Source organism: Macrobrachium nipponense, chromosome 31, assembly GCF_015104395.2.
Source record: "Macrobrachium nipponense isolate FS-2020 chromosome 31, ASM1510439v2, whole genome shotgun sequence".
Classification (NCBI taxonomy): domain Eukaryota; kingdom Metazoa; phylum Arthropoda; class Malacostraca; order Decapoda; family Palaemonidae; genus Macrobrachium; species Macrobrachium nipponense.
Window position 1 is genome coordinate 49,505,185 of NC_061093.1, and position 18,550 is coordinate 49,523,734.

The 18,550-nt window shown below is 35.7% G+C and overlaps 1 protein-coding gene across 5 annotated transcripts; it reads left to right on the top strand.

The window, feature by feature from the left end:
* Positions 1–88: 88 nt before the first annotated feature.
* LOC135206954 (ketimine reductase mu-crystallin-like) lies at positions 89–18,527 on the top strand. Of its 5 annotated transcripts, none has more exons than XM_064238503.1 (9): positions 89–235; positions 7,865–8,069; positions 9,778–9,928; positions 10,241–10,322; positions 11,655–11,740; positions 13,401–13,593; positions 13,989–14,090; positions 17,242–17,346; positions 18,394–18,527. In XM_064238503.1, the coding sequence occupies exons 2-9, from the start codon at positions 7,876–7,878 to the stop codon at positions 18,471–18,473; spliced, it is 993 nt and encodes a 330-aa protein (XP_064094573.1). In that variant the 5' UTR covers positions 89–235; positions 7,865–7,875; the 3' UTR covers positions 18,474–18,527. The 5 variants fall into 5 exon arrangements, with proteins under 5 accessions (XP_064094573.1, XP_064094572.1, XP_064094571.1 ...); XM_064238502.1 differs by lacking the exon at positions 89–235 and adding an exon at positions 412–566; XM_064238501.1 differs by lacking the exon at positions 89–235 and adding an exon at positions 2,948–3,077.
* The last annotated feature ends 23 nt before the right edge of the window (positions 18,528–18,550 follow it).

Below are 18,550 nucleotides of genomic sequence, written 5' to 3' on the forward strand. Positions count from 1 at the left end.
ATAATCCCCAACAACAAGCCGACAGGGCAACATGGAAACTAAATTCATTTTCGATTGCGAAAAATAATATAATTCGATCCTCTCTCCGATTTTATATTTAGGCCTCGAATAGCCTTCATCGAGCTTTATAACTGTTTTCGATGCTCACTTGTTTCATACGATGGCTGCATAGGGTAACTCAGTCATCTATAAACAATCTTGGAGGTGTTCAGCGAACAAGATCAACAGCGCAATTGTAAGTAGTGCAAACTTTGAAATAAATTTTGAATTGTTGGTCCTCAATACAAGTGTATTTATTTACAAATCCTGGTAATATATTTCATATTCTCATGGTCTGCTCCAAATTTATTTTGATATTTAAAACTTCATGTCTTTCATGGGGCAAGTTCGATATTGCTGCGGAGGGATACATGATGGACGTAGGTCAATGCGCATTTGGTCTATTGTTAATGATAATTTTTGAAAAATTGTGAAGTGAAGGGTCGACGATGAAGATTTACTTCCTAACTAGTATATCCGTAGTAAGCAAATAAAAATAACGCATGATAAACATTGCCATAATCTCGGTAAGTCTTTTAACTTGATGAGTTAACTTTCGGGCCACTAAAACTGTTGCAAAGCCGAATGAGAAATGACTGTAATCATAATTAGATTATTTTACACTTTACCATTTATTTGACATGCCATTCTATTAACAACTTGAACCGGACGAAGCTTGTTGAGTTTCCAAAACTGGGTCTGACCTTGGTCTATGCCGAGAATCACAAGCCTATCACTTTTCATATAGCACTTCAAACCTTTGTTATAAACGCGTACCTACATTTTAAAGCAAAAATTACATCGTTTTATCATATGGTCGATATCATTTAACTAAGAAAATATTCCCTGTGTGTTACAAACAAGAGAGATTGGTACGCTTCTGACAATAGACCACTGCCAAATGATGTTTTCTCACGATTGTTTAAAAACAAATTTCTTTCGTTGTTGTCAGACTTTTTTTTTCTTTCATCATGCATCGGTGTTAGAAAGGAGTAAAATGTGTTTCAGTAGTGTGTAGACAGATGCTCTTACTGAAATAAGCCCTGCAGCCAACCTTATCACAATCATATAGAAAATTACGGTTTCACGTAAAAAAAGAAAAAAAAAGAAAAAAACTTCCATCCCAGTATTATTGTTGATATATAAGGCTGACCTTATACCAGAGCGAACTCACTAACTAAGCCTTTCAGTTTCGCATAGCGTAATGAAGAATGAAACAAGATGAAAAATGTTTACGATACACAAAGGTGTCCTGTACATCTTCACTTACCTTCATTTTTTCACTTTGGAAATGCTCGTTACTTAGCACTTCTTTTTTTTAACAGCCTCGGGTTGCTTTTTCCCGTCTTAACGTTCAAAGAAAAACCATGAATGAATAGTCGTCCCTACATTTTTCTTACGCAAATACTTCACAGTTTCCTCCATTAGGGTATCTTGTTACAAACTTCATTTCACATCGGTCATTTTCTAAATCTTTCGACAGTTTATGTCAACAACAAAAGCAGTCTCATGCATACATTTTCCAACATTAGGTCAAATTCCTTGTAGGGTGTGGTCCTAGAGGGCAAACACACCAAAGTTCCCCACCGCACTTTAGCTGAAGAAATATGGATTCAGCAATATTCACATAGTACTACACACTTATTCCCAAGTGTCGTCGGGTCATGAAGTTTTTTTTTTTTTTTCCAAGGCCTAAATTAGTACTGCTTTGGACCGTATCAATCGAAAGGCACTTTCGATTGATATGGTGGTTAGTGGACCATTTCTTAGTGATATTGAATTTTTAATCAGGTGGTTGCACTATAATAGCCCATGTTCCCCAGGTTAGTGCTCTTGGCTTTATTTTTTTTTTTTTTACATATAAATATGTAAGATATGAAATTTAGCTTTAAAAATGCTCTTAATGCTTTGCAGATGATGATATTTTATTAACAATTATCCCATCTTGAGGTACAGACGTAAGGTTAGCTGGATTTCTTAACAAAAATTCAACTAAAAATGAGTACAACATGGTGCTTTATTAATTATACACGTAACTCATTGAAAATTCTAGATTTTTTATATTGAATTGCAAATTCAATTTTGAGAAATATGCGTGGTCTATTTAATTTATTCTTAAATTACACACAACCATGCTTAGGCAGTCTTTCAAGAATTTGGGAGACCCGTCTGTACTGAGGGAAATATAATTATTTTTCTCTTCCGTGTTTTGAAGACTGTTCCCCCGTTTGGATCTTCGGCAAGTAGCTCATTCTGATAGCACTAGTCCTTGCTTTGATATGCTTCGTAAGTATGGCATACCGAGAGAAAAAAAAAAAAAGTAGATGGATTTATGCGCGGACTTGTCACTCGATTTAGTTGAAGATAAGAGGCACTAGCATTTTTACATATGTAAATTCACTGTCATAAAACCCAACTCTTTCTTTTGTTGTTCTTTTTTCATTCTAAGCTGATATCGTTTTTAGGAACGATCGTTTCTAACACCCTAATCCTAGTCGTGGTGCTAGTTCGAAGCTCTATTTTCGAAGTTGTCAAATTCAGAAGAAGAATAAGAACACGAGCAATGACAATAAAGACTCCAGTAAAAGAAGCCAGATCTCCTAATAAAATAAAGAAGATGAAGAAGAAGCGATAAAGATGCATGACATGAACAAGAACAACAATTAGTGGAGTAATGATGATATGAGATATATGAATACAGAATCGCTCTAAGTGCGGTAATATAATGATAAAGAATGATAAATAACATCATAATGTGTGTCGTAAGAAAACACGAGTTAGCTGCAAGTTATCATTATGATCCAATTCTCCGTCAAACACAATACACTGACCGATGTATAATAAGGCACATGATATTCTAGATGTGATTCAAGAATGTCGAGATTCGATAGCATTTTATAAGGTTTCATTTCTCGACACTTAGAGATAAGGCATATCAGTAGTAAGTGAAAGAGGGTAGTGTCAAGACTAGTTAGTTTCGGGATAGTGCCGAGAGGTTATTTCTTAAAATCAAGTTTTTGGTTTGAAGTTGACATCAAGTAAGGAAACGGCCTTTGTTTTATTGCTTTATAGATTTACTAGTGTAGCTACAAATACCAGTAAAATATGACTAATGTCATAATTACATCCTACTTGAGGTACATCAAGTAGATTATATACATTAGTTGTTCAAGTTCAATGCTTCTTGAATGACAACTTATAGGGAAACTGGACGAAGAAGGATAGCAGGTAATATGAGCTTTGGTCTTGGCCTCATGCTATAAATGAAAACAATGCCGCTAATATGAATCAATTTATTTTTCATATATACATACAGTGTTTGCATAAATAGCATCAGACCGTAAATCACCGAAAGCTTTGTACTGTAGTTTTGCATGGTTCCACGAATTTCTTTATCTTTGAAAAACCCTTGCAGCACAAGAATTCTTAATAGTCTTTAGATTATTCACACTACCAAAGATCTCCCTTGAATATACATATACATATATATATATATATATATATATATATATATATATATATATATATATATATATATATATATATATATATCAGTCTTAGAGTAGGCTGCAGAAGCAATAGCTGTCAGGCCGGAGCGAGAAAGTGACTCGGGTCACAACAACATTGACAGGGGTGACCTTGGCTTTCATCAAAACTTTTCACATCACTTTTCTATAAGACGGCACCTGTATGAAGAAACAATGTAGGTGGGAGGATTTCCTCCATCTCAAGATTAGTAGCCACACTTTTTCAAGGCATCCATTGCCTTCTCAAGACATCTCATTCCGGAAATGATGCACCAAACTACTCTTGTACATAGAGCAAAACAAAGAAGAAGAAAAAAACTACAAAAGATAGGTTGAGGATTCTTGCCCCAAATAAATGACTTTTAAGACTTCGCAAAAATGTTACAGAATCTTAAAGAGCAGATAGTATCTGGAAACATGTATGTAAGACAGTGCAAGCAATCGATGATGATAGGTGGTGTATGTGACAGAAAATTAGTAAAGAGTGAAAGGTAGAACTAATGAAAAAGCAGATAAGTAAGAGGACGAAGTATGGGTGATTTGCCACAAATTGTATTTCAATAAGAGTACGGGCCACGTAGATAGGTGAATTTGGCTCAGAAAATGCCTTCAGCATCAACTTAATAGTTTATAAACCGTTTAGGTGAAGGACACATTTCGTTTACTGGCATTCTCTCATTAAAACTTTGCTACAAATTCAAGCTTAGAAAGGTTTAGTCTTTGTGCGCAACGATAAATGAAGGGCAAGTTTACAGAACAGTCAGTTCTCAACATTAAGATTATTAATAACAAAATAAGATCGTTGGAAACCCGATAAGTTCATAATCCTATTAGCGACATTCAGTGAACTCTAAGGTTTTAAGAAATATTACTGCAGAATCATGCCTGCCTGCACTTCCTTTACTCAAGACATTTTCACGAGATCTGGTTTCTTAACAGGGCTAGAGTACACACACACACACACACACACACACACACACACACACACACATATATATATAGTATATATATATATATATAGATATATATATATATATATATATAGCATGTATATATATATATATATAGATATATCTATATATATATATATATATATATATATCAATATATATATATATATATATAGCTATATATATATATAATATATATATATATATATATATATATATATATATATATATAGATATATATATATATATATATATATATATATATATATATATATATATATATATATATATATATATATATCTATATATGCAGAAGCCAGGTACTATGTCGTACCTCTAAGTAAAATGGGGATACAATCCACAATGAAGTAAAAATCCTCTTGTAGTTATAATATATATTCTTGTACAGGATTAAAGCTTTCGACCATCACCTGTGGTCTTGTTCACGAAAATGTGATATGTCACCTCAAGGAACTAACAAATGTTTGTGCTCTGACTTGTTAGTTCCTTGAGGTGACATATCACATTTTAGTGAACAAGACCACAGGTGATGGTCGAAAGCTTTAATCCTGTACAAGGAATACATGTATAAACTACAAGAGGATTTTACTTCATTGTGGATTGTATCCCCATTTATATATATATATAATATATGTATATATATATATATATATATATAATATATATATAGTTTTCTTCTCGTTTCCTATTTAACTGTGATGACAAGAGAAAACCAACACAACAACGGTCGCTACCACTCATACTATACTTTAATTACTGAATAGGAGGTGAACCACATAGGCAGTAAAACTTCCACAAAATTGTCTGCGTCAAATACATACACAGAGCACTCATCGCCAATGTGGTGAACCCCTATACACACGGGCGCGCGCGCCGTTCGTCTCTATCTTGCATGTAGACTCACACCTCCTGGATACCAAGATACTTTCCTTCCAATATGTTTTTATGCTACAAATACTAGCAAACAGTTCATCAGAACAGTATCAGCCTTTTCTCTTTCATTTACATTCAATGTCCAAGGTTTCAATCCATAAAGGAGGGTTTGCTTGAGTATCCTTTCATATATTCCCACCTCGACTTCCATGGCCACTCCAAGTCTTTTCCGGAATCTTTGTTAACATAGCTAAATTTCTGCTTCCTCTCATCCTAACATCATCTAATATTTTTACTCCCAAATAGGTCTGCTTTCTATGAATCCGGCACTTCTGTTCCTCCACCGTCAATATTTACATTCTTGCTTTTCATAAACAATCATAACCTTACTTTTGCTTACATTTACTCCCAAGTTTTCCTCTTACAAACACAGCACACTCAAACTTTTACTAGTTTCTTCTATTCTTTTTCACTTTTCAGTCGGCTGAATACGAAGAAATCTGCTAATATCTACCATTGCACATTTCACTCATGAAGCCTTTATGTGTTTTTGATTAGTTGTTGCAAATGGAGAGAAGGGAACAATCTGGAATAGGCGAAGCATGAAAAGTGGTGGCCACTTAACTCTTGTTATATTGAAAAATGATGAGTGTTGAAGGGCTAAGTGTAATTATCGAATGCAGTAAACGAGTTGAATTTCTGTGTAGTCTATCTGGAATACGGAGGATCGAAAAGGTGACAACACTATAGGATGTAAAAATTCTAGCACCACGGAAAAGTTGGATAGATGTTGGTTACGTCACCAAGGCGACACCGGGGACTTAAACAGATGTTGGCTTGGTTACACAAGCATTAGAAGAGGTGTATCACGAGATGCAAAAATTACCCATTGGACTCATGTCTGATTCAGGATTTTAACCGTAAATATATAAAAAACCTTTGTTCTGTGTTGACCTAAAGCCACCCTTTCTGATCTTGGGCGAAACTTTGTTGGTGAAATAATAGAACGGTTCAAGGTTGGTTTAGATCTGTTTCCCCTTGCCAGCTATAAGCTGAAACGGCGAAGTCCTTGTACGTACATCGCATATTACCAACAATGGTAGTATGGAGTATGGTATTACCTCACAAATTTCCTGTTGTTCCAACAACAACGCTTACAAAACCATAAAACCATATAAACATTTCAGGTGACAAATTCAGGAAGTCAACTGGAGAGAGAGAGAGAGAGAGAGAGAGAGAGAGAGAGAGAGAGAGAAGAGAGAGAGAGAGAGAGAGAGAGAGAGAGAGAGAGAGAGAAACTTTGTACGTGAAGATTAATAACACATCACAATAAGTTGAAGGCGAGAGAGAGAGAGAGAGAGAGAGGAGAAGAGAAGTGAGAGAGGAGAGGATAGATAGAGAGAGAGAGAGAGAGAGAGAGAGTTTGTGCGTGTTTGTGCATGAGAAACTTGCCTTAGCACTCTTCCTGTATGTACGTAGATGACGTAAATACTGCATATTTCTAAGATCAATAAAATTCAGATTCGCGTCCGAGGACCTTTAAAGTGCAAGACTTGGACTTACATGAGCAATATACACTGCAGTACAAGTACCCTTTACTTTACCGGCCTCCAAGAGCAGTGACTTTTTCCCGGTCAGCTGGCCCCACCACCCTCACGGGAAAGTTATATTGCTGAGCTGAGCCACCATTTTGTGGCCTGCGTACGGACTGGCCGTTCAAGGCCACGTACTCGGTTTTCCCTCTCATTCTTTCTTAGCCATTTACCTTCCCGGCATTATGACGGAATTGGCTTTTGTGTAGTAACGCAACCCTTAAGAATATTTGTTTGAGTAGCCTAGGCAGTAAATAGTAAACGTGAATTTGAATAACCTAGATAGCAACGAATTATTTTCAGTATTCTATGATTTGCGAGATTTCATTAAAGCAAAATAACATAGGTCCTACGGTAAATTATTTATTCTTAATGCAGAAAGGGAGATTTTTTTTTTTTTTTTAATCGGGACTACAAAGATTACCACAACTGACTAAAACTAAATAAAGTGTTGGTAATTTCTCTAAGAGCTTCCTATTTTTGAAGCATCTCAACCCCACACAGTCAAGTGCAATGTAGTACCTTCCCAGAGACAGGGACAGTTCATCGGGAGGGATAGAAATAGCCTGCGCTAATGTGCTATCATAACTTTTCCCCTAAATGACTGGAATTCCCATTTCTTTTCATTACTTTCAAACGTAACAAGAACAGATATCACCTAAGATTTCGTACTAGTTTTGTAAATTTCTTTCAGGCTTGGTGATGTGTGTTTAGCAACGAAACGCTTTGACAGAAATAAATCGTGCAGAACGTCGTTGTATTCTCCTTTCTATTCCTTTTTAGGATAAGATTTTCAGTCCGTGTATAAAAATTTACCTGTCACGAGGCACCTGACTTTACCTTTCTCCCTCACCTGCGATAGACCTATCGACCATGAGCTCCGGAGAGCTGCCTCACTCCTCGGGATCGATCAAGTGGATCCGTGATGATGACGTCAGGCGACTATTGACCTGGGACGATCTCATTAAAGAAGTGCGCCAATCTCTAGCTGCATTTTCCAGAGGGCCTGATCATCCTGAAGGGGTCGTACAACCCCTTCGCTCCAGGATACCTGTAGCGGACGATGGGTAAGTATGAGGGTTACATTTTTATTGCTTAGGTGACAAAATAGCTTCATGCTAAAAGGTGACTCCCCTTCCCCCACCTCTCTCTCTTCCCCAAGCGTAACACAATCTCAGTAAAAACAAAAATGCATCGGAATTACAGTGAAAAGCAAAATAATTACAACTTTCTGATTTACAAGAGAATGCGCTGGGCTCAGAATTTCGTAGCGAGTGAAAATCCCTTAGATCTACATTTGGAGTCGCTGGTATACTCAGATTGCAGCAAGATGATTATCTCCTTTAAAGCTTGTATTTTTCCACTAAGTCCTGGATCGCATTCTCTCTCTCTCTCTCTCTCTCTCTCTCTCTTCAAGAGGATAAGCTGCTTTGATTGGTCTCATATGTACCGGGAACATACTTCACCTTCACCTTTTTCTTTACATTGTTAGTGCCTAACCAGGTTGAATCTGATTTATCCGGGGAGTTTAAAAAACATTTTGCATTAGTCAGTAGTGATGTGAATTGACAGAAATGGTTCTTAGGTGCTGCCTGGATGTACTATATGAAGGGGTCCTTAATATGACTAAGCCTGGATAGAATAAAGGATTTGAGAGAGAAAAAAGGAAGGAGGCTCTGGATTGTTAATTTTGCCGCAAAAGCACTCTGAAAACAGGGAGAATTTGCAATTAGGAGGAGGTTTTGAAAATGGCAGTTATTCACTTTTTGCTTTCAAAAGTTCTAGCAGGATGATTTTGCACCAAGGAATCTGCACAAGTGTCGAAAATTTAAAGTGATTAGACAGGGTTCACCCATAAAATGTAACTTACCAGGAACTACAGTTCTTAGTTGCTTTTTAACAGTTGGGAATAGCGAGCATGAACACGTAACACACTGCGTTCCCGATTCCAAAGTTCTGAATTTACAAGTTTCTTTTTCTCAGCGGGAATATAAATTCATACTCATCAACATCCCCCCCTTTTTTTTAAGAAACCGTCTGGCATTATCATTTCTAAATGTGTTGTAATCTGAAGCGAATACTGTTGAACAATAACCTGAGGGAACGGACAATAATTCCAACTTCCAAAGAACAGAAATGAAGTAACTAACTGATAATATTTCAAAGAAATGTGAACTAGGAGGAATGCAGTGGTAAACAAGTTGAACACTCAAATCTAGGAAGAGGCAGAACGCTTACAGTGTGCCAAGCGAAGTCTGTTACAAGCTGTATCCCTAATATCTTAACATTAAATAATTCATGTTCTTAAAACACAAAACGAATCGAACACATGAGAAAAAGGACTTGCCTTTTTAAAGGCTCTCTCACTCAGTCAGTAGACTCGAAGAGGGGGAAAATAACTGAGAACCATTTGCTCATTTCGTAATCAGTTCACTCCGTTCATTTGGGAGCTCTTCATTCAAAAGGCTTACTTGAGATGGAAATATTTTAATATCATTTCCTAGTTTTTCCTATGATATATAAATATAATCTTTTTATTTGATTTGTAAGGTATTTATTTTATCTTTGAGGCGAATCTTTCATTTTCTACGAGTTCTGTCTGTTTGAAGTTTGTTGTCATCAAAACCCACTAACGTTTACATTCTCGTTTCAGCTGCAATGTTATCGACTGCAGTCTTTTTCTCGGGGATTAAAACAAAGGAGGCAATAGATCTGCCGCCTGTTGACATGTTGCACGTGAAATAAATAAATTTTTATTCACGTCGATTCTTTTAGGGTAATGCTCGTGATGCCAGGCCTGGCCAAGGAACAAAGAGCCTTGGCCACCAAGATTGTCACTGTCTTCGGCGGTAATGCTTCTAAAGGCCTTTCGACGCACCATGCATTGATCCTGCTCATGGACACATGTACTGGAGTACCTCTTGCTGTAAGTGACTCGGGTTTTCATCTGAGAGCTCTTAATGTCCTTCCGGGTCTAAGGCTTCATTATGACCCACTGATTTCATATAAAACATAGCCACATTGCTTTGCAGTACTCTTAGATTGGTTCAGTGTCATAAAGCAGTTAAACTTTTTCCTTTCAGAGCAGTTAAACCTTTTCCTTTCTGTGCTATTTACTTGTAGCGATTATTTTTCATCAAACACCAATAGGCAATTAAATGAACATAGTCAATCCCATCTACAAGTTCTAGGACTGCTGTAAAAAGTGGCAATAACGTCCAGTACATCTTTTTGGCAGATCTTGGATGGCGAACTCATAACGGAAATGCGAACGGCAGCTGCTTCGGCTGTTGCTACTCTGGAATTAATCGAGAAGAAAAGTAAGGTGGTGTTTTACATAGATGTTTAGATGTTTATTCAGTAAAGAGTCATTCCCTGAAATGTAGCGATCGCTGCAAGTTACGCGATCTAAACTGAAAAATTAGCACGAAACGCCCTTGAAAGCCAGTTGTTCACATCTTCATAAATCAAATCGTTTACATGTAAGAAACTTCAAGATAAAAAACCTGACGATGTATTATACCAACTATCAGCCTCTATTATAAATGATCGCTACTGCCTCCATGATACTAGAAAAATTTTTATTCTAAAAATGCCTGCCATAATATCAGTAATCTTCATCTGGTATTCTGACAGATGTAAAACAGGCATATTATTTCAGAGCGCTGTATGACCATAGTGCATGAAGTGCTTTACAGGCACCAGCTAATTGTCTTAATTCCATCTCTCATCTCTAGTAACAATCATATGCAGTCATGTTTGGTACCAGTGACCTAAAATAACCCCTGACTACTATCAGGGCGAGATATCATTGGTACAACCACAAAATTCGAATTGAATAATTAAAGTGTGATATTCTGAATGAACTTTGGTGTGTTTCTGATCAACACAATATGCTATGGGTTGCGGTCTCTTCGGATAAAAAACGAAAATTTCTGGCATTTTACACCTGCTAAAAAAACATTCCTGTGCAAGTTTGTTAAGAGTGTCATCGTGCTTTTATTGTTGCTTAGAGTCTCCTTGGGACAATTTAATAGTGGTTCCATTGCATATACACCACAAAAAAGTTAAATAGAGGTGACATAAAAAGCGCTTCATACAATTATCCAGCCGTTGCTAAAGATATCTTCTATTTTTACGGATCACTGACTTCTTTTCAACCTGTTTGCAATACGCATGCAGTAAGCTTCTGACTTGTCTTTGTGGCACATTTCACTGCAGTGAGGATGCAACCTTATACTGCCAGACTATTTCACGCATAATTAGGGTAAAATTGTATTTACTTCAACAACATCAATATAGTTTATGTAAATTTCAGGAAACAAGCACCATTTGATTTTCAATAATCTCTTCATATGTATCTACACTGGTCACTCTATGAACTTCTGTTCATCACCTTAAGCAGAGTTCTTAATTCTTTTCTTATCGGATTATGATAAATAATTTAAACTTCGGCACAACTACTAGCACATGTATGGAAGAATGGACAGTTTTAATCTTTAGAAAGTTAAACATTTAATGTAAGAATGATTTACGTAATTTTAAGAACATTTTCAATATATATATATATATATATATATATATAATATCTATATATATATATAATATATATATATAATATTTTTTAATATACATGATATTTTTAATTATAGGTAACCTGATCATTGGTATCCTTGGAGCTGGTACACAGGGTCGTTCACATGCTCGTGTTATGTCTCACATATTTAAGGACTGCAAGGTATTTCTGAGTAACTTCATCTTCATCAAACTAACAGTCTTTGCATTATTACTGTTATTATTTAAAATGCACAGGTATTTATTTATCCAAAAAAAATTTAAAGGCCTAACTTGCAAAGCTAGTTTCCACAGTAAAGAATTTCCAAGAGTGACGATAGTACGAAAAAAAAAAAGAGAAGAAATCACATACAACGGACGGTAATTGACAAGATGAATGCATGTTATGGTACAAATAACAGTCTTGTTCAACTTTCACTTTTACTGGTACAATTTGCAATTGTTATTTGAGCCAATATAAACCATATTTAGTGTTACCTTACCAGTACAAATTGTACTCTTGCTTATTATACTAAAGGGTTACGTTACTTAATCTGTTACAATGGTTTTGTTGTTTGGTAAGATTGAGAGAATATCTGTTAGATGTTGAGGAATATCAAGTAAATTTAAAGGTAGAGCTTTCCAGTATTAGGAACTGCAGAATTTTTCAGTACCCTACATAATCCTTCTGATGTTTATTTTTTGTAATGAACATGAACAGCAAAATAAATTAAGGCCAGTTCATGAATCCTTGTTTGTTATTTTTACTGGCAATATTTTAAATTTGCATGCATCAAAGCATGGTTTGAGAGGAGATAAATGGGCATGAAGACCAGAGACACTAACCTTGTGCAATTAAAGAAAACAAGGTGAACCAAGCCAGAGGTGTAATATAAAAATTGTATGATCCATCAAGAATTGTAAAAATGTGCCTCAGTGCTTAGGATTTAGTTGACCTACAGATCATCCTTTTTAGGGATCTGGAAAGTACTAACCCAGAGAAACTAGATGAAATATAGTAATACGTAGTCTCTTCTGCCAGTCAAAATGGAACATCAACTGCATCTGGCCACTCTACAGTTTTTTTCCTGCAAAAGCACTTGTATCAGTCAAAAATGCAATAGATTGATGCGATTTTTTTTCATGTCTTTTTAATATTTTATTGATGGAGTGATCACGGCATCAATTGCTTTGTCCAATACTATTCAACAAGTAATCAGTTGAAAATAGACTATGACTACAAGAATGAGAGACTGTTTGAATCAACATTAAATAAGGACTGGGTATAATGTATACAGGATGGAAAGCCTTATTTGATAATGTGTCGTGATTGCTGTATCAAGCTCTTTAAATATGTTTATTGTTACGAATGCCCTGATATCTTCTACCTAAAGGACAGCATGTGCTGTAATAGACTTTGATAATTAGTGACTTGTCTGAATATCCTAAATTAATGGTCACGTGATTATACTCAATTTATGACTGCCACATCATAGTTTTTTTTTAATAAATGGAAATTATACTATGGTGAAAGTAAAGATCTGAAATTCATCTGAAATACCTAAGAAAAACCTCATGGATACTTCAGGGTAACCTTAGGTATTATCAATTATTGCTTTAAATACATAACAAACATTCTCTCAATCTCAGGGACAACAAAGGCATTGTGACGAGTAAGTGACAACTGTACCGGCACAAATGCTAATTACAATTGCCATTTGTACTATGGCATGCATGTAGTCCATGGATAACTATCAGCCATTTTGCAGTCATATTTTAACATACTAAAACAGGATCACATTCATGAAGTTTGTAGCAGCCAGATTATCAACTCTACCCAACAGATAAGAATTTGGAGCAGGAAAAGGGAGTCATCTCAGGCTTTGGCAGCCACACTGGCATCAGAAGGCATAGTGACAGAGGTGGTAATGAGTGTAGAGGAAGCAGTCAGAGATGCAGACATCATCAACACCTGTACCATGGCATCACAGCCTATTTTGAAAGCTGAGTGGGTGAAGCCAGGTGCCCATATTAATAGTTAGTAATCATTTAAAAAAATTTTTCTAATGTAAGGCCTGAACTGGAAAGAAGACCTTGGTTAGGGATATTACAATGTACATATACGACAAGACATTTCTAAATGACAAAATTCAGCATGATTACGATCCCATAATCCACATTAGAACAAAGTTACTGTAAGTTGTATTGCAAGTGGAATTATTCATGTTGAAAACAGATATCAAATAATTAAATTTTATTTACTTCTCAAGAAAATATACATACTCTACATTATTTACTTAAGTGTCAAGGATTCTGGAGACTTTCAAAATTCCAAAAATGTTTAGTGTGCAATACTTGCAGTAATACAGGCACCATAAATCAATATAGTAATTTGTTAGTTAAAGCCTCAACTACACATATCTTTTTAATAGGTGTTGGGGCCCCTTCTCCTGACAAACAAGAACTTGAGGAAGAACTCGTTCGAAGGGCAACAATATATGCAGACAGTAAAGTTGCAGCCAACAAGGAGTCAGGTATGATGATGATTGGTTTGTTTTGTTTGTATGGTGTTTTTACGTTGCATGGAACCGGTGGTTATTCAGCAACGGGACCAACGGCTTTACGTGACTTCCAAACCACGTCGAGAGTGAACTTCTATCACCAGAAATACACATCCCTCACTCCTCAATGGAATGGCCGAGAATCGAACCCGCGACCACCGAGGTGGGACGCAAACACCATACCAACCATGCCACTGAGGAGCTGATGATGATTGGTAATGGTATGAATGATATATTCTTTCTAAGTCTCTTTGAGACATAAGAACATCTGTATTAAATTTGGTAATGAAAAAAAAAAGTACTATCATGATAGTTATAGTTCAATATAGATGCTCACCAACGTCAGCAAATAGATTATCATCATTAAATAGTTTTGCCACCCTACTGAGTTAATATTCTTCATTCTAATAGAGCTGACCCTAAGGGATTGTTTTTAATAAATATGTTAGATCTAATTTGGTAACTTACAACTCCCATAATCTCTGACTGGATAAACTGTCAATGTTAAATTATCTGACAAAATCTCTTCTAAAGCTTAATTTCAAATACCAGATATAGTTGTTGTTAGTTGAAAATTGGGCGTCCATAAAACATGTTTCTGTTGTTCTGATTGCTAGGATTGGGTCACATGGGTTACTCAAAAAATATTCATGGGTCCAATAATTATGTCCATTATGAAGGCAGGATAAAATTACTTACATGTGTGTTTTTTCTACATGAACACTGTACTGTCATCCACTTGCTGAGAGTATTTTCTTTCTTCATTGCCATGACACACTTATTGGTGATTCTCTTGACTGAGAAAACCTATCACAGAATAATCTCTTTAACAAGTTAGGGTCTGAAAGAGAAAGTATTTATTACATAATTGAATTTGATTCCAAATTTAGCAGGTTGCTCTTAAAAGTCCACTTCATGTTTCTGTACAGTTAATCACTCCAACTTCCAATGTAGGGAGACTGCTACTGTTGTGACATTTAACATGTTGCTTTTGACTGGACTGATTTTCTTAATAGAAATACATTTTCACTATAATGGAGAAATAGGATGATTAAACAAAAGATCTCCAAACATCACTTTACCAAATAATTTAGTTACAGAATAACACCAGGACTTCAAGGTATTCAGATGAAATTCTTCACACGGTGATTGATTCTCAGTACCAGGAAAACCACTTTTAAGGAACTGAACATTTCAAATTCATTCATTAACATTTAAAGAATTACTAAGATAGATCAATTAAATATAATTTTATCTGAAGCACCTTTAGTCCTAATTCATGGTTATCACTAAAAAGAAGAAGGGAGGTCCAAAATTGTAAGAGTGGCACTTACCCTTCGAGATGAATGAACATTTTTGTAAGTGAAAGCACAGAAAACACAAGAGTGGCAAAAATTTACAGAGGACCTTTGTGGTGCATGGCATTGAAGGCAATGATGATGATAACATTATCATTATTATTCAGAAGATGTACCTTATTCATATGGAACAAGGTGGCACCTTAGTTTTCATACATAATCCGTCCAAAATGTACGAAAACCGAAACAATAATAACCATAAGGAATAATGTAAATACAATTAATGCATTCCAAACCCCCTAATGAACATTTAATATCACTCAAACCTTTATTGAAGACTCTTGTTAGCGTATGATGGAGGAGGAGGAGGAGGCGGAGGAGGAGGAGGAGGAGGAGGAGGAGGAGGGCGGAGGAGGAGGAGGAGGAGGAGTGAGGAGGGGAGGGAGGAGGAGGAGGAGGAGGAGGAGGGGAGGAGGAGGAGGTGGTGGTGGTGGTGGTGGTGGTGGTGGTTATTGTTTGGAAGGGGAATCCACCTCCAGAAGGATTTTAGGTATCAAGGACCTATCTGGGGTTACTTCTCCACTTTGATTTTTTTACTGGCAGGAGGTAAAGGGAAATACAGAAAGAAGGGTTATCCAAAAAGAAAATAGTACATGAATTAATTAGTAAATAAATCAATAAAAATATAAGTAAATTATTAAAAAGCAAGAGAATTGTATGACTCTATATAGAGATAAGTGTTACATGTATTTTTGGAGCATAAAAATGAAGATTTAGTAACAGAATTAAATTAAAGAAGTTGCAAAACGTAACTTTCAATAAATTCAATTCCAATTCGTGAAAAAAAACCTGTTGGTGCTATTCACACACAAGCTAAGGGAATAGTGACATTGTTATCATCGCACACCCACCCATGAAAATATTGGAAAGAATAATCTATAAAAAATTAAAAGAAATGATGTACAGCTTTCATGAACGTAATACAAAATCTGGGAATCGCTGAGCTGTCATCCAGTTGGCAATAACAAAATTGGAATCATTTGTTAATCACTGGGCCAGCCTACTGGAGTAAGGTGATCATTTTTCTCCTACAATTGAAGGAAGTGCTGGCTATGTTAATATGATGCATCTGTGATGAAACTTGAGAAGATATATCTAAAGTTTTAGGAAAAATTATGTAAGAGCTGCCTCAAATCAATAAAGGCTTCCATGCACAGCAACTGTATGAAACTATTTCAGCTCTTCAAGTATGGGACTATTACTTAGATTATAGCCTATAAAGGTGATTTTCACAGCCTTTAACTTCTTGTCAAAGAATATTATTTCATTCTTACTATTCTAGTTCAAGTAATTTCTTTATTTCAAGGGTAGCATTTGATGTATACTGATAACCAGTGGGTTTGGATGGGTGAACACTTATAAATTGATGCATTTCAGTGTCAAATACATTGGCATATGATAATTTTATAATTCAAGTTACGTACACATTGCAAGTAGTATCTGTGATGAATGTTTGAGGTTAAAAACAGTAAGGAGAAAAGGATTTAAAAGGTCAAGTAAAGAACTAATGGGATGCTCTCAGGAATGTAGTTATCTTTTATTATGTGAACACCTAATATATCACTGCCTTGTAATCATACTCACAAACTTAAAAGACACTGGAACACAAAATTAAAGACAGTGGAAAGAATTTTTTTCAATGTTCAAATTTCAAGATTAAATAAATGTGACTTATGGCTATACTTTAACATTTGTTGGTAATGATACTGGATTGTGCAATCATTTCTCTGTTATTACTAGTAATACATGGTATTTTTCATTCGAAGGGGATGTCATTAATGCTGGTGCTTCAGTATATGCAGAAATTGGTGAAGTAATTCTACAGACTCAGATAGCAAAGAAAAATGGCACAACAATATTCAAATCTCTAGGTAAGCAATATGGAATGTACATGTTTATGTCTACAGTAGAACATTTGATCTAGTGAGAGGTTCACTATTACCACGGTCTAAGTATCATACTGGTAACAGTCAAACTAAGACCTAAATTAGTTTCTTGATGGCATTTCCTTTATGTCATCAAGCAACAATGCTGGAGTGTGAGTGAATAGAATTTGTGTGCCTATGATTTTGCATTAATTCCACTACTAATTTGTGTGCCTGATTTTGCATTAATTTCTCTACTAATTCAATGTAATTCAGTACCAACACTCTTTGTTAACTTTGACCATTTTTATTCTTGCATATCATAAATGAGACAAAACTATAGCACCTACTCCACCACTGCATAGATAGTACTTGGTTAAAGCTCCAAAAACCCAAGTCACCTCAGTAAACTTGAGCAAACTATTTTAACCATTAACTGAGTAACAACTAGTTGCTAGCTAGGGCTGACACTAAAACCCAGAACCAAATATGTATCTGTCTGGAAGAAAAACAGCACACCGAAAGCTTTTCAATTAAAGTCCTTTTCAATTCTTTCATGACATTGCTATCTTTCTTATGGAAGTTTTTCACTTTAAGTCCCATCTTCCCAAAACATCTCCCACTAATTACTGAAAATGATTAAAAGTTATAGCAGTAACAAAAATTAAATAATAAAAGGCAATCCAAACCAGAGGACTAGGAAAGGCTCAGACCTGCTTCACAGACAACAAACACATGAACTAAACAGTGAACCGCTGGATGACCTAGGAACCCATTTGCACCGGGAGAAGAAGAATTTTCAAGCTACTTTGCAGTGTCTGGGATTTCTGCTGATGCATGAATAGGCTATGTACAAGTACTAACAGGGTTAAGGTGAAACAATTTTAGTAATGAAACATGCTCCAACTTTTGAGATAGAGGTTGTCTTCACAATTATTATCAGTAAGAAAGGGAATACACACTGAAATGACCAATAATCTTCCTTATTAAAACTTTATTTGAAAGTCCCAAATGAAATGCTGTTCTGATTGCAAAATAACTGACATTTTCTAGGTCTAGCAGTTGAAGATGCTGTATCAGCACATTTAGTGTACAATCTCCTGATGCAAGAAAACAAGAAATGGAGTCCCTAATGTTTCACACCTAAAAACCTGCTGACTTCTTTAATTATATCTGCAAACAGTTAATGACTTGTTTTATTTACAGACCA